Source organism: Marmota flaviventris, chromosome 3 (assembly GCF_047511675.1).
Source record: "Marmota flaviventris isolate mMarFla1 chromosome 3, mMarFla1.hap1, whole genome shotgun sequence".
NCBI classification, from domain to species: domain Eukaryota; kingdom Metazoa; phylum Chordata; class Mammalia; order Rodentia; family Sciuridae; genus Marmota; species Marmota flaviventris.
Genome location: NC_092500.1, coordinates 101,794,811 through 101,811,984, shown reverse-complemented (window position 1 = coordinate 101,811,984; position 17,174 = coordinate 101,794,811). Strand labels below are relative to the sequence as shown.

The window sequence follows — 17,174 nt, the reverse complement described above, 5'->3', positions numbered from 1 at the left end:
CTGAGAACCTGCGTTTCTCAAAGGTTCCCAGCTGTTGCTGGCCGTCTTGCGTCACTAGCCTAAAAATCTGGGTTCAAGAACCATTAGGGTAAAGTTTTAGAAAAACAAGTACTCATCACAGCTAAAGCCCTGGCAAAGACTAAGGAGCCCAAAGCACTGCGTCGCCTCTGGGCGACCCTTGGGTTTGTCCTCCAGGACTGCGGACCAGAGAGTCAGCCTCCGTCAGGGCTCTTAGAGTTTGAGCGAATCCTCGCCCCGCCCTCCTGTGGGCGGGGACATGGAATGCCTGTCTCTTTTCTCCGCGCCATGATTGGTTAGCGCCGCCCGTGCGTGCTGACGTTTTGTCTGGGCGGAAAGTTTCTGAAGGTGGCGCGGGAGCTGAGAAGCTTCTTGGGTACGTCCCGCGAAGGCCTCAAACGGTTCGTTCTACTGCCTTTAGGTTTCCGGGTGCTACTTGGGAGACCCCCAGCTGCTTCCCCACGATCTTCGCGTTCCGACCTCCTGCTTCTCTGGAGTGTCTCTGCTTCCTGAGTCCCCGAGTGGGTATGCGAGTGGGACCTCTGTGTATGTGTTGGGGGAGGGGATGGCCTGTACTGGTGACACCGAGAAAAGTGAGGAAGGAATATGTTCTCAGTTTCCTTGGGGGCGCCGGGGAGTTATCTCCGCTTCACCATCCTCTCTCTCTTAAGGGGTCACCGACTAGTCTCATGTCGCTGCACCTTGTGCCTCTGGGAAATTTTACAGATGTGGAAACTAAAGCTTAGGCATTGATTCTCCAACATGTTTAAGTGCGGGCTGCGAGTCAAGCACTGTGCTGATTGCACAGGCTGTACAGGTGATTGTATACCCAGTGCTTGGAAGTGCCAGGCACTGGACAGATGCGGATTCCTACTTGAACTAAAATGAATACAACCACGGAGGCAAAGGACCACTAAAGGGAAGACCAAAGAATAATTATCATTTAGTGTGAAAGGTGTTTAATTCAAGGTATACATAGTGGAAGCAGTTTTAAGGGAGACCTCTTTGAGAAACTGATACCTAAGATTTGAAGAAAGAGGCAAGATATTAAAAAGTCAGTGTGAGATCCCTAGCCACCTCCAGTGGGCTCCTACAAATCCCATAAATTTTTCTCATCTTCAGATACCTAGTAGCCTATTCTTGCAAATGGAAAACACCTTTCCATTGGTTCTTTTAGTGTTATTGTTTTAGTGTTATTTTAATGTATTATTTTTTTGGTGTTACTAGATTTCTTGTTTCAGAGAAGATGGCAGAGGAACTGGATCTAACAGAACAAGACTCTGATGGGGGTAGTGAAGAGGTGGTCCTAACTCCTGCAGAGCTCATTGAAAGGCTGGAGCAGGTAAGCATTTCAAACAGAATCTCTTTGTTCCAATTTTAGGTTTTAAAATTAGATCAACTGTCCAAGTGTCACTGATTAGAAATATGAGGAAATGGAATTCTTACACAAAAATAGAAAGTAGAGGACATCCTCTGTTAGAAATCTCATAATATCAAGGGATATTCAAGGGAGGTTATTAGGGGACATCTTTGGGTATGTTTCATAGAACATTTCACACAACAAAGATCTACTTAGTATTTACAGGGACTGCAGAAGTGTACTTTAGACTTTTAAATTCTGCACCTAAGTCACTTGAAATACCTCTCCTTTCCCTGAAGAATGACTGAGTTAGCCAGAAAATGCTGAAATACCTTCTTTAAGGAAAAAAATGGTCATATTCTTTCTTTTCCTCCCATATATTTTCTTGAGTCATACTCTGTAGTTCAACTCTTTAAAATAATTTGAGTTATTTCTTTCTAATTAAATGTTAATGATTTATTGAGTATTTTCTGTGTGCTAGTAACTGTATTAAGTTCTTTACAAAGATCTTCTCATGAGCCTCTGGTAGTTTAGGAGTTCTGGTAGTTAGGAGTTAAATCCCTTCATGCTGTTAGTCTATTATGTGCCCTTAAGCAAGTTATATAGCTTGTCTCATAGAGATGATAATAGTAACTACTTCATAGAGTCATTGTAATGATTAACTGTTTACATATTGTCTGATACATGAAAAACCCTCACTGAATTGTAGCTCTTAGTAACTGTATTCCTTACCCTTTGTGGCAAGTATTATTATCTCCATTTTACAGATGTGGAAACTAAAGCTTAGAGATGTGAAGTACTTTAAGCAAGGTCACACAGTAAGACCACAGCTAAGACAAGAACTCAGATCTCTCTGACTCGAAAACATGGTAGGGATTGAATTCTGGGCCTTATACATGCTAAGCACATACTCAACCAGTGAGCTACACCAGTGGTCCCAACCTGTGCTGTGTATTCACTGCACTTTCTGCCTTACTCTTGCCCTCTCTCTTTAACTGTCTTTCCAGAACTCTCATGTTTAAAAATTTAGTATTCTTCATTCTTTCCTGCCGTATCATGAGTGACAAGCTGTATGTATGACTCTGGGGATTAAATCCAGGACTTTACACATGTTAGGCCAGGGCTCTACCACTAACCTACATCCTTGGCCATTTGCAGGGATTCTTAAAAATCTGGGTTTTCTGTTTTTTGTTTTGTTTTGTTTGTTTTGTTTTGCGGTGCTGGGGATTAAACCCAGGTCCTTGTGCATGCAAGGCAAGCATTCTAATAACTGAACTATATTCCTAGCCCCTTAGTCTGTTTTTATGTCACAGAACATTTTGAGAGGCCAGTAAAAATAATATGTATATTTATAAAATATAAAAATATATATATGCACATAGATATGTGCCTATGCAGAATTTTGCACATTGTTTCAGGGGTTTTCATTCAGAATAAGAAATCAGAATGGCCAATAAGCATATGAAAAAAATTGTTCAAGCTTTTTAGTAATCAGAAAAATGGAAATTATGGGGCTGGGTTTGTAGCTCAGTGGTAGAGCACTTGCCTTGTACGCATGAGGCCTTGGGTTCAATCGTCAGCACCACATAAAAATAAACAAATAAAAATAAAGATATTGTGTCCATCTCAACTAAAAAAAATATTTTAAAAAATGAAAATTAAAATCACAATCAGATCATTTCATACCAGTCAGATTGGCAGAAATGAAAAAAGGTACAACCATTTGTTAGAGTTCACATGCTCACAAAACTATTGTTTAAGGCAAAGCTTGTTATCTTTGGTAATGCCATTTGTACAGTAATATGCTACAAGTACCTCACAGTGTTGATCCTTCCACCCTTGGACAGCCAGAGCCCTAGGCTGCATGCTCTTTTTGGTAAACTCTGGCAAGAATTTAGAATAATTTGCAACCTATGTACTTCAGTGGAGGTGCAAACTGGTACAATCTCTTTGGAAAATAATTTGTTATTGTCTAGTAAAGTTGAAGATGCAGATTCCTTGTGGCCCAATAACTCTTCCAGGTATGTACCTAGAAAAAGCTTCCACATGTACACTAGGAGATGTGCACAGTATGTTCATAGTATTGTTTACAATGGTTAAAAATGAAAATAGCCCAGATATTCATCAACAAAACAACTGGTAAAAAATTGCACATTGGGAAAAAAGTAAACAATAATGAAAAAGAGTAAAAGACCTTCTGCAGGACTGGGGGTATAGCTCAGTGGTTTAGCACTTCCTGGCATGTGTGAGGCCTTGAGTTCAGTCCCCAGGATCACAATAAATAAATAAGTAAATAAATAGTTCATCATCTGGGAAACCTTAAAAAAAAAAAGAGCTTCTGCAATAGTATGGATAATTCTCAGGAAAATAACTTATAACAATAAAATACAAGTTGCATGGGCTGGAGTATACCCTAGTTGTAGAGCACTTGTCTGGTGTGCATGAACCTCCAGCACTGGGAAAAAAAGGGAGGGAGGAGGAAAATACCAGTTGCAGAAGAAACCATTTGTTTAGAGTTCACATGCTCACAAAACTATTGTTTAAGGCAAAGCTTGTTATCTTGGGTAATGCCATTTGTACAGTAATATGCTACAAGTACCTCACAGTATTGATCCTTCCACCCTTGGACAGCCAGAGCCCTAGGCTGCATGCTCTTTTTGGTGTCCTTAGGGACTCCTTGGAAAGCAGCCTGAGGATAGCAGGATCTGACAGCACAGCTACAACTTGGCAGTGCATATGAGTTGTATCTTTTTGCTTGATGTTCTCTTGCAGTGCCCCAAGTGCTGCCAAGGAGGTGATCCACAACCTGAACTGCTGCTCCTACTGTAGCAAATAGAAGCACTTGTGCTGTGTAGCACAGTCTAAAAGAACAATCTGATGGGGCTACTGATGAACATAGCTCTAGGAACATATATGGCATACTGATGAATGCCTGTAAACAGTGGTTTAAAAGGTGTTGCCTACAGTGCAGTGTTTCTCCTTTTAATGATTGTATGAGTTTGCTAGGACTACATAACAGAGGTTGGATGGCTTAACCAACAGAACTCTATCTTCTCAACTCTGAATGCTAAGATTAAGATACCAGGATGGTTGGTTTCTTCTGAGGCCTTTCTGCTAGGCTTGAAGATGACTCTCATGTCTTCACATAGTCTTGTAGGTTACTCTCATGTCTCCCTTTTGTGTGTGTCTGTGATAAAATTGTCTGTTCTTTTGTTTTTTTGAAGAGCTATATGTTTATTCCATTATAAACATCATGCAATATATACATAAAAGTTTGTTGCATAAATATTTATGTTTTTTTATTTTATCCATTAAAATTATTTAAATTTAAAAAGCACAAAAATTGAAACAGGCTTGTTGTTGCTATTTGCTAAATTCATAACATACATAAATACCAAAAAATATTTGAACTTAAATTCACTGGTAAACTTTTTTTAAAGTGGTCTACCTTGTTGCTTTACAAAAGTTTTTCTTATATCACAAATTTTCTATTCTTACAAGGATACCAGTCTAACTGGATTAGAGCCCATCCTAAGGACATCATTTTAATTTAATTACTTTTTTAAAAGACCCTGTCTCCAAACACAGTCATATTCTAAGGTATTAGGAGTTAGAAATTCAACATATGGATTTTCATTTCTGATGATTTTGTTTGATTTGCAGTTCTGGGGATCCAACCCAGGGTGTCATGCATGCTAGGCCAGACCTCTACCATAGAGCTATACTCCAGACAACATATGATTTTTGGAGGGGGACACAGTTCAACCATAATGATGATAAACAGGCTGTTAAAAATTCTGCTCAGGGTTGTGTGTGTGTACCTCAATAGTAGAGCACTTGCCTAGCATGTACGAGGCCCTGGGTTTTGATTCTCATCACCAGAAAAAAAAAAAAAAAAATTGGCAGCAGGGGCAGAGTAGGAACCAGATATAGCCACTGTAAACATAGAACCTGATTATTTTTTAAAAGACCATGAATTCAAACACAAGTTTTTCACTATAAACTTTGGAAAGATTTTATTTAAAAATTTTATACTAATAGAAAAATTTCTCTAATGATGATATTATCATAATTTCACAATATAACTGAAAGATCTCCCCAAATTCACTTTATTTTACCCCAGAGTGCTATACAAGGATTATCACTTTCTTCCAATGTGCTTTTATTAAAAGGCTGGGAAGAACATGTATTGATGCAAACAAATGTAGTGAAACTATAAAAAAAATTAAGTGCTAAATGTCAGCTAATGATTATCTTTAAGGAAATAATCATCACACACAATGACTTTTAAAATAATGACACTATTCTTTAATAAAGTTATATACACACAAATGTTGATATCATTTTTCTTTGTGTTAAATATTTCTTTTCTGAGGGGGTACCAGTAGTGCAGTGTTAATATATTTGCTTCACATGCACAAGGTCCTGTGTTCAATCCTCAGCGCATGTGCGTGTACACACACACACACAAAATTATATAGCTACAAAACTTACAGAAGCTCAAGCACTTGAAAAAAATTTATTACTGTAGCAATACCCAGCATTTAATAATGTGTTGTAATGATGGTAATTGGGGAAGCAGAGACTCAAGGACATCAGAAAAAATAGGTTGAGTCTGGTTGACATGTAATTCTGAGCTATGCTAAAACTCAATTTCCTGTAATTGAAAGATAAGTATAGCTTTCCTTGGTCACTTATGTATATTTCAGTTCTCCAAGCCTTGGTAATCTGCAAAATGTACCAAGCAGCTGGTTCTGAGTCATAAATTAAACACTTATCCTCATGCTTTAAAACCTTAATAAATGAGTTATCCATTTCTATTGTGATCCTTTCTACTTTGGAGCTATTAGTATTATATCCACTTCCTCTCAGATATTATAATGATGAGTGAAAAGTATTTGTAAAGTGCACAGAGCTTTAGGAATGAAGAGGTGTAGATTCACATAAGGTTACTTGTCTCTTAAAATAGGTGACAGTCAGTGCCCCCTGGTGGGAGAAGTAGCTGGTAAAGAAGTAGAAATGTGTTAATGTTACTTGATGACAGTACTGCTGGAACACCAGGTGGCGTTACTCTCATCAAAACTTATACTGACAACTGAAGTGAACTGATTTTTTTGTTATTTTAATAAAAGGTTGTAAGCACAGCCTTCCCACTAAAAGAAAACATAAAAGAGCCATCCTTTAACATACTTTGTCTTCAGAGCATTTCTAATATTTCCAACTAATATGCAAATAGCTTTCTTTGTTTGTGACATCTGTGATTTTCATGATCTATGATCTGACCCACTGGATTATTTTTCTCCATTATAAATGACCCTCACATTTCTCTACATTGTTTTTTAGGCTTGGATGAATGAAAAGTTTGCCCCTGAACTGCTAGAAAGCAAGTCTGAAATTGTAGAATGTGTCATAGAACAACTAGATCACATGGTAAGAATTGCTTGTCTCTGGGTTACAAAGGATGAGAAAATTAAAACGTAGTGAGAGATTGTAGTCTGATTTTAAAAAAAAAAAAAAAAAAACCTGTTCTGTTGGCTATATTAGAGTTGGTTACTTATATTTACAAAACATGAAAGTTCCTGTCAGCATCCTATGAAAGGTCTAAAGACCTGTCATTGCTGATCCCACATGAGAAGAGTTGACCAGAGCGGGCTGTTACCCACTTCCATCAGGCTCTTCTATTTTCCACAATCCCTGACTACCCTCCTTGCTCATTTCCCTTACCTGCCTGACCTCTACAACCATTTTGAGTTTATGCTGCTTGGCTTAGGTGATCTGGGTTTAAGTATTATCAACTTCAGAGTAGTTTTAAAATGTGATTATTCTACAGTTTCTCAACTGGTATTTATACTGCTTTATAAAGCTTTTAGGCATTCCTTCTATGTGCTGTAAAATTTCCTTTGTGATTATATTGGAGTTCAGAGCCTTTGTGGCTGGCCATATTCAGATTCTATTCAAATGGTTACTTTCTAAAAGTAATTAAGTATTGATTAAACTATATATATCAAGACTGTAGTCATATATTATTTGTATAATTAAAAGATTATGCATGAGGCCTTGAGTTCAATTTCTAACACCCCTCAAAAAACTTGAAAATAAGAACTCATGTATAAGAGTTTTTTGTTTTCCTTTGTCTTTGGGTCCTCAACTTTGCCGGTGTTGATGGTTCTTAGTCTTTGAACATTATGTTTTAAATAAACTTTAGTTCTTCCTTTAACAGGAAGAAAATCTCAAGAGAGCCAAAAAGGGGGATCTGAAGGTCAGTATCCATCGAATGGAGATGGAGAGGATCCGCTATGTCCTCAGCAGCTACTTGCGGTGTCGACTCATGAAGGTTTGACATAGAGATACCTGTAGGCATTAAGGCAATAAAGTTTATAATAAAGGCCCCAGGGAGAATTAGGACAGGGCCTGAGAGTGTCCAGAGCCTGAAGATGCTATTAAGAGCCCAACATCAAAGTAGCCAAAGAATAAGGAAGGCAAGAGATTGTTCTGGGAAATATAGCTGAAATATTGGATGTACAACCCAGGGACACCTTATATATTTTCTAGTCTGTTTATTGATATGTGGATGATGCCCCATGGAGTTACAATGAGGGAGTAATAATGATAGAGTGGTTCTCATTGTTTGAATAGGAAATACTGCCTAGAGAAAACTAGTTTTAAAATTTTTTTACATCTGTCAAATGGACCATGAAAGCTTGGCATTCTACTATAGCTCTATAGTCATCTAACTTATAAAAATGAAATTATGAATATTATTTTGTATGATGTATTTTTTAGCCCTTGGAAATTCTTACTTTCTTGAGATTTCTTCTTGTTTCCATTTGTCTAGTTATTAGAAATCAATACATTCTCTTTTCTACATACTCACAATACATGTGAGTGTTTCAGATATCTGAAGACAGCCCACAAATCTCATCCAAGTCTTATCTTGGTTAACCAGTTCAACCATTTGAATCCATTTACTCTCCTGGTCTCTTCTCTAAAAAGGTTCATATTTCTCAAATTATACTACATGGAACTAAATAAAATATCCCAGTTGAAATTTGGCCACTTTTGTTAAATAGGATGATCACTTCTGTTACTCTGGACATTGAACTTATTGTAGTACCACCACCCATTGTCACATTAGCACATTTGACAGAGACATCATGCAAAGCTCATTCCACACTTATTTAACCCCTTCAAAAATGTTTAAGTTATAATCACCCCTTAGTCACCATCCTGTCTTTATATGGCTTGGGTTTTGACTCTCAAATGTAAGATTTTGATACTTATTCTTCTTAAAATTTACCTTAATCATACAGGCAGTTTCCCTAGTCTCTGGATTCTGACCTTATCACCTAATATATTAGCCATCTCTTAACACTTTATGTCATCAGCAATTTTTATGTATATTCATAAAAAATATCATTCATTAATAAGACTGAGCCAATGTAAGAGTATTTCACCAGAGATTTTACAAAACTCTCTGTTTTGTAAACTCCATACATATATTGACATCTATCCATTGAACCAATTTTTTTTTTCTTTTTTGTGTGCGTGTGTGGTACTGGGGATTGAACCCCGCCGGGGCCTTGTGCATGTGAGGCAAGCACTCTACTAACTGAGCTATATTCCCAGCCTGGAATCAATATTCTGTATTCAACCATTTGTGAACCTCCCAATTTATACTATCACTCCAACCCCAGGTTCGTAATTTGTGTATAAGGGTATCACAAAGACATTAGTAGATAATTTTAAAAGTATATATGTTACCAGGCATGGTGGCTCACACCTGTAATCCCAGCATCTTGAGAGCTGAGGCAAGAGGATCAAATTTGAGGCCAATCTCAATAATGTAGATCCTGTCTCAAAAAATAGAAAGGAATGGGGATGTTAGCTTAGTGATAGAAATCTCCTGGGTTCAATCCCTAGTACTATATAGATAGATAGATAGGCAGGAATGCATAGATAGGGAGGTAGATGGACAGGGAGGCAGATGTGCCTCCCACTCCCAACTAGTCCACTTACCCCTTTTTCTCCCTATTTTGGTCAGGTAAATCATCTTCATGTTAACTACATCTTTTTGATTTCATAAGCCTTTTAAAATCATCCATTCTCAGGCTAGTAATGTACCTCAGTGGTAAGCATGTGTGAGGCCCTAGGTTCAATCTCCACTGTGACAAAGACAAATAAGTCTCTCTAAAATTATCCATCTTAATATAGTGCCATTTATCAATGAGAAGGCCACTAGTTCATATGTGAAGATGCAGCACCTTTCCATTTTTGAAAAATCAGGAAATTTTCCTATCTCCAATCTTTCACAGCACCTTTTGATTTTAGTGATTCTTCTAAGATCATGAAACTACACATATTTTAGTACATTAAGTGATGTGGTAGAAATTTACATATGACAGAAAAGGTTTTATAAGCATAAACTCCATACATATGTTAATTTGTTAATTTATCCCAGAACATAATTGGTCTAAGCCAAAAGACTTTTACTGTCCTTTAAAAACAGTTAAGTGCTACTTTCTCTTGGCCTTTATTTCCTGCTTACCACTGTCAATTTCCTACTTCCAAAGAACATTTCCTTTGACAAAAATAACAGCACAAACCACAGGCCAGTCCTTTTCCAGTTCTTGGATATACACCATTTTGTAGCTTTTAGCTTTTTGGTTTGTTTGGTTGTAAGATGTTTGTTTGTTTTTCTTAGCATTTTTTTTTCAAGCCTTACTTCATTTCTGGTTTTAGTCTTATAATTAAATGTTGTTATGTCTACTTGTGTATTCTGTATACATCTTTACAGTGTTTGTATTTCAGCTCATAGAACACTCTGTGCAGTTATATTAAAATGTTAAGTCATACCTTTTCTTCTTTGACATCATTTACAATTGTATTTTCAGGTTTTCTTTTATGAAAGCCTCCCATTTCTCTTTAACTGTCTTCTTTTTTAGAGCCTTTATCTTTCCTCAAATTTTTGGAAACCTCCCTTCTTAAAGTCCAGAGCATAAGTCTTATTAGAAAATATATCAGTTATCCCCAAACCAATAGCCAAAACCATGAAAAAATAAAGGAAGCGTAGTACTTGGTTTTAAGATGTATGATAAAGCCACAGTAATTGTGACAGTCTGTATTGGTGAACCTATGGAATAACAGATCAGTGGATGGAGTAGAGCCAATAAGTATATGAATAATCAATTGATTTTTTGATAAAGATGTAAAAGAAATTCAGTAATTTACATTTCTAAACAAATGGTGTTGGAATAATTGGATGTCCACATGCAAAAAGTCAGCTTTCATACCTTATGTAAAAGTTGTCTTGAAATTAAAAAAATATATATATATATATGTAAAAGTATAAATTTTGGGGGGGGTTACTGGGAATTGAACTCAAGAGCACGAAACCACTGAGCCACATCCCTAGCCCTGTTTTGTATTTTATTTAGAGACAGGGTCTCACTGAGTTGCTAGCACCTCACCATTGCTGAGGCTGGCTTTGAACTTGTGAACTTACTGCCTTAGCCTCCTGAGCCGCTGGGATTACAGGCTTGTGCCACCATGCCCTGCTAAAAGTAGAAATCTTTAAGAAGAAAGCATAGTGGAAAATCTATATTACCTTGGGGTTGGCAAAGAATTTTTAGATATGACACCAAAGAAACATCTCAAAAAAAAAAAAAGATAATTTAGATTTCATCCAAATTTAAAACATTTATTCTGCAAAAGAAACCAATAAGATAAAGAAAAAATAAGCTATAGACTGGAAGAAAATATTTGCAAATCATAGAAGTGACAATGTATCCAGAACATACAAAGAACTCTAAAATATCAAGGAAGCAACCATGCAGTGAAAAAATGGCAAATTATTTGAGCATATATTTCATCAAGCAAAACATTTAAGTGGCAAATGATTATGTGAAAAGGTGCTCAGCATCATTAGCCATTAAAGAATGTAAATTAAAACCACAATGATGTACACTGACTAGAATGAATAATAAAACAAACACAACAACAAAAAGGAGTTTTAACCATGAAAACTTGCCATTTTGTAAAGTTTTTCCTTTTGTTTATGAGTGTTGGGGTTTGAACTAGGACCTGGTACATGCCAGGCAAGCTCTCTACCACTGAGCTACATCCTCAGCCCCTTATCAGATTCTATCTCCAACTTCTTTCAGCAAGCAGATATATTTGACATTTGAATCCTAACAGATGTTTTCATGGTTTTTGTTTATCCTCACAGATAGAGAAGTTTTTTCCTCACATCCTTGAGAAGGAGAAAATGCGACCTGAGGGAGAGTCTTCCAGCCTTTCTCCAGAGGAGTTTGCCTTTGCCAAAGAGTGAGTGAGCAGGAAGCATGAAACTGCCTTTGTCTTCAGCTTGTAGGCACAAGTTTTGGTGGTTATCCCCACAGAGCCAGAGCCAGAGCCTCATCCATTGCTATCTGTCTGACAACCAGGGTGACTCCTACCAGTCATGTGTGCCACAGCAATTTGAATTTGTGTATTTCAGGTACATGGCTCACACAGAGGCCTATCTTAAAAATGTTGCCTTAAAGCACATGCCTCCCAACCTACAGAAGGTGGACCTCTTAAGGGCAGGTAAGCAAAACCCTGTCTTTCACCAAGGTCAAGGTGCCATAGTATACATCCTAAATAACCTCCAGGTGCCTGAGAGTAGAATCTTCAACTTCACTCTCACAAATTTGAAAAAATAAGTATGTAGATAAGCAGTAAAGAAAAGAAGGGTTCTGGTTTAAAAAACAAAACCAAAAAAAAAAAAAAAACAGGAAAAGGAAAACAGCCAGGGAAAAGGTGGCTTGGCCAAATCTCTGGCCCAAGCCCTCACACTGCCCCCTGAAGTCTGCTGAGCTGAGGAAGGAGAGTTAGGCACACTTAACCTTGGATGAAGCAGTTAGGCACCTCTGGCTTACAGGTGAAATCTAAATTCCTTAGTCTTTCCTAATCTGCTGTATCTGAGCAGGATCTTGTCAAGCAAAATTTCCAGATCCAATAAAAAAGTTCTCCCGGAGATTGGAATCCACCTTGTTCACAAGCTAAGCTTGGTGTACTATGGCCACAAGTGTGGCTAGGCCTTGGAAATCCATCTCTTCCCTGACCTGGCCTGGATCCTGCACAGGAATCTCTGTGGCAGTAGAATAGGATCTTAGTCCGAGCCACATAGTTCTGGAGGCTGGGAAGTCCAAAATCAAAGCACCAGCAGAATCAGTGTCTGGTGAGAACCTATCCCTCATGGTGGTGCTTTCTATGTTTCCTCACACGTTAGAAGGGAAGGGGCAAATAAAATAATCTCCTTTTTTTTTTTTTTTTTTAAATAAAAAAGCACTCACACATGCTAGGCAAGGTCTATACTCTGAGCTACACTACCAGTCCAGTCCTCCCTCAGGCCTCATTTGTAAAGTTGTTAATATGGGTCTGGGGTGTAGCTCAGTGGAGTGAAGGCCCTGAATTCAGTCCTCAGCACTGAAAAAATTAGGGTCACTAATATCATTTTCTGTGTCCTAATCTCTTTATGTAAAGATGCTACTTAGACTGGATTAGGACCTACCCTAATGGCCTTGTTTAAATTTAATTACTTCCTTAAAAGCCTTATTTCCAGACATATCTTATTCTGAAGTACAAATATGGGAGAACACAATTTAGTCCATAACACCAGGAACAAGCCAAATCCATACCAGATTTGTTGAATTCTGGATTGGTCATTTTGCAAGCCTGCCCAAGGGAAACAAAAAGCCCCATGCATTTCCAGTTCCCTCCTTGGTCAGTCACGGTTATCTACACCTTGCAGGAACAGGAGTGGACCAAGGCAATATCCCCAATCATTTCCTGGTGCTGTCTTATCCAGTTGATCACATCAGCTGAGAAACTGCTGATGGGCATGCATATGAATTCCTGGAACTGAATCTAGCCATTGTCCCCAGCACTTCTACTTCACACTGGTGAATGCTTCCTAAGATACACATTGCTTATGTTGGATCACTTTCAAGGACAAAAACCAGACTCTTGGAATCGAAGCTGCATGGCAGAACTAGCCTCCCCTGATAAAATCAGGGTCTTCCTTAATTAGTCTTCCTAAAGCCTCTGGAACATCTGGGCCCCAAGTACAGGGTAAGGGTAGACTTTTTGAAACCCAAGCTGTGTTTCTAAAATCAGAAACTCCCCAGTGGAGCCAAATTTACTCTGATGAAGTTGGAGTTTCTTTAATAGGCCCAGAGTTCTTAAGCAGCCCAAGGGACCCTCCTTAGAACTTTGGAGCTAGTTTTCCTGTAGATAAGGGAGCCAAGGGTAGTACAAAACCTAAGCAGGACTCTTAGAGTGGGAAAGTATCCTTAGCTTCTCTGGACCCTGCAGTTGATTGAGTCTTCTAGGTACAAATGGACCTCTAGGAGATGAGTAACTAAAGTGGATCAGCCCAGCTAGGACACTTATTGGAAATGTTGGCTAGTGATAGCAGGAGAGCAGCAGTTTCTTAACCTGTAACTGATCAATGAAAGACCACTTACAAGACCTAACTTCCTTAGTCTAACATTCAAGACTGTCACCATATGACCCAAGCTTTTTAATCTCTCCTTTAAACACTCCCTCCTAAAACTTCATGTATATTCCTTCCTTAGCTTTTGTTACATCCCACAATCCATTAATAATAATGGAAAAATCTAGAAATAAATAAGTCCTAAGTTTTAAATTGTGTGCCTTTTTGACTAGCATGATGAAATCTCACTTATCAAATCAACTGTCACACACCTCTTGTGTTCAAATAATCCTTACCTAGCAACCTAACACTGCCTCACAATGCCTAAGTCATTCCCCTCACTTTATGTTATCACCTAGGCATTATATCATCTCACAACCTTACAACAATAAAGGTAGATACAGTAGAATAAAATTTTGAAGCTGGGTATGGTGAGACTTCCCTGTAATCCTAGTCACTTGTGAGACTGAGGCAGAAGGATTGTGAGTTTGAGGCCAATGTAGGCAACTTAGCAAGACCCTGTCTCAAAATAAACTAAATGGGCAGGGGATATAGCTCAGTGATAAAACCAGGGTTTAATCCCTAGTACCCCCCCAAAGAGAAAAAATATATATATTTTAAAGGAGAGAGACCACATTCACATAACTTTCATTACAATATAATTGTTCTTGTATTATTGTTAATCTCTTACTGTGTCCAATTTATAAATTAAACTTTATTATACTTTATTTCTATACATATTATAGATATGTATAGTAAGAAATATATAATTTGGTACTGTTCACAGTTGCAGGCACCCATTGAGGGCCTTGGAATACATCCTTTTTGGATTAGGGGAGCCACTACCTAGAATAATTCCCTACACATTGTAGATACTTAGTTACTGAATGAGTGTTGGCTATAAGGAGCCAGATCTCTCCTTGTGTCACCCTCCGACAGTGCTTTTCATCAGGGATCCCTGGGTGTTCAGTACCATTAACCCCAGTGACTTTTCCCAAATCAACCTTGTTAGCTACACATTTTCTGATTGCATTATTGTTTTTCCGGCAGTTCCAAAACCAGATCTAGATTCATATGTGTTTCTGAGAGTGAAAGAACGACAAGAAAACATACTGGTAGAACCAGAAACAGATGAGCAGAGGTGAGTGATATGTGTCTTTCTCAGTGGAAATACTCCTCGCAATGGAGAACCAGCTTAATCTCTGCAGCTAAAATTTTTTCCCTCCTTTTTCAGAGACTATGTGATTGACTTGGAAGAGGGCTCACAACACTTGATCCGATATAAAACCATTGCACCTCTCGTTGCTTCTGGAGCAGTACAACTCATTTAAAAATAAGCATGGAATCATAGGAAATATTAGAAACCTCTCATCACTTTGTGCCTAAGAACAATATCAAAATAGTTCTCCAAATAGACTTTTCTCAGCAATGCTGTGAATCACTTTGGCATTGAAATGAAGTCAAGGCAGGAGTCTTAATATTGCTCTAACGTCATCCTCATTTCCTGCCATTTTAGACAGTATCAGCAGATGGGGCCATTGCTCTGTTTATTCTGCAAACTAGGCAAATAAATATGCTGTCGCTTTGTGCACTTTTTTCTTTGTGGCTTTTTTGCAGTTGTTGTTCATAGCGTATTCATAAAAAGGTATCACTACCTATGATCAGAGGGATGTATTTAGCCCTAATCTGATGATAGTAGGAGAGTTTGTTAAACCTTTCTGGTAAGAGAACTAAATAGATTAAAGAAAACAGCTGTGGTCTACTATAATATGTCATTGGATTATGTGAACTAACCTTTGGAACCTCCAGTATTGAACTTAAAACCAATTTCTGTCATGCTTAACTGAAAATCACAACTAAACCAATAAGCCATTATTACATTTGAGGTTCATGGCAGAAGGAACCTCGGACCAGTTCTCAGCTAGTGGTTTCATGCAGTGTGGTCTGGCTGTTGACCTGCAGCCCTTCCTGAGCCTCAGGCAGCTCTGCCAGGCCAGCCTTCAGCCATCTGGCCATTCTTGGCAAAGTGTCTGAGCAGAGCAGCATCAGCTGTCCCATAATGTGACTTTAGCAGTATCTTTTTTCTCCTTTACGTTCTTCCCTTTCTCCATGGAAATGAATAAAATGGACCTAATGTGAATGAAGAGTCTCACAGTGATACCTAAAGGCAGGAGATACAGACAACAAATGAATTACGACCTTGAAACATAATAAAAAGCAATCTACATTCCAGTCTTTCTTGCTTAATGAAGTCAGCAGGTTTTCACTTACATAATATAGGCTGAGGAATAATCAGTAGAATATTGCTCTTATTTCCAAGAGAAATCAATAGGTAATAGCAAGGAAGCTTTTATGTGGATAAAAGCATTTGATATTCTTCTAGTGCTTTATGTTTTCCAGAGTGTTTTTATTCTCCAACTATTCATTAAATACATTGAGCATGCAGTGTGTCAGACACAGATCAAGGCACTAGGGTTACAATCCTGAATATGTCTGACTTTGTCCCTGCTCAAATCATGTCATAAATGCCTTGCAGAAAATTAAAATAGAGTAACTCACCAGAAGGTGACCAGATTGGTGATGTAGGAGAATCCCAATGAAGAAACAGCATGTAGGCTCATACAGGCTGGACCCAGGTCATGTAGGACTTTGTTGGATCCTATTTGGTCCACACAGCAGTAAGTAAGCAGGGCTGGTATTAAGTGGTGGGAAACAAAGCAGATATTTAGTGTTAAGACTGAGATCAACCCAAGTCTTTCCTCCTCCTCAAGCTCCCCATGGTAGCATTAAGCAGGCAGGAGAGGAACCTGGGCTATAATCTAGAACAGTTATAAAGGCTTAATGTACCCAGCTGGTGGTGAATGTCTGTAATCCCAGCAAAATGGTGGCTAAGACAGGAGAATCACAAGTTTTAGGTCAGCCTCAGCAACTTTGTAAAACACAGTCTCAAAAATAAGTGGCACTAGGAATGCAGCTCCGTGGTAAAAGTCCCCTTTAGTTTAATCCCCCAGTACTCAACAAATAAAGTCAGTCTCTTGATCAATAGATAGATAAATAGATAGATAGATACTTGTAGATGGACACAATACCTTTATTTTATTTATTTTTTAATCTGGTACTGAGGATTGAATCCAGTGCCTCACATGTGCTAGGCAAGTGCTCTACCACCAAGCCACAACCCCAGCCCAATAAAGTCTTAATGTGTATATCAATCACTAGGAGATCATGTTAAGATGCAGATTCAGGTGGTGGTGAGAGGGATGTGGACCAGTGATAGAGGCCCTAGGTTCAATCGCTAGCATTTAAAAAAAAAAAAAATGT

At 38.2% G+C, this 17,174-nt stretch overlaps 1 protein-coding gene across 6 annotated transcripts; it reads left to right on the top strand.

Annotated features, from left to right (window-relative positions):
- Positions 1-336: 336 nt before the first annotated feature.
- On the top strand, positions 337-15,447 carry Gins4 (GINS complex subunit 4). Of its 6 annotated transcripts, none has more exons than XM_027939288.2 (8): positions 337-419; positions 1,246-1,360; positions 6,722-6,808; positions 7,599-7,712; positions 11,604-11,701; positions 11,874-11,962; positions 14,904-14,994; positions 15,088-15,447. In XM_027939288.2, exons 2-8 carry the CDS (start codon positions 1,265-1,267, stop codon positions 15,182-15,184), a joined length of 672 nt encoding a protein of 223 aa, XP_027795089.1. In that variant the 5' UTR covers positions 337-419; positions 1,246-1,264; the 3' UTR covers positions 15,185-15,447. The 6 variants fall into 6 exon arrangements, with proteins under 6 accessions (XP_027795089.1, XP_027795087.1, XP_027795086.1 ...); XM_027939286.2 differs by having other exon boundaries at positions 359-539; positions 1,260-1,360; XM_027939285.2 differs by having other exon boundaries at positions 359-539.
- The last annotated feature ends 1,727 nt before the right edge of the window (positions 15,448-17,174 follow it).

Bases quoted from the DNA above. Each gene is read 5' to 3' on its own strand.
- Gins4 (XM_027939288.2), top strand. From the start codon at position 1,265: ATGGCAGAGGAACTGGATCTAACAGAACAAGACTCTGATGGGGGTAGT. The intron at 7,713-11,603 runs GTTTGACATAGA...TTATCCTCACAG, and splicing joins TGCGGTGTCGACTCATGAAG to ATAGAGAAGTTTTTTCCTCA. The intron at 11,963-14,903 runs GTAAGCAAAACC...TTTTTCCGGCAG, and splicing joins GGTGGACCTCTTAAGGGCAG to TTCCAAAACCAGATCTAGAT.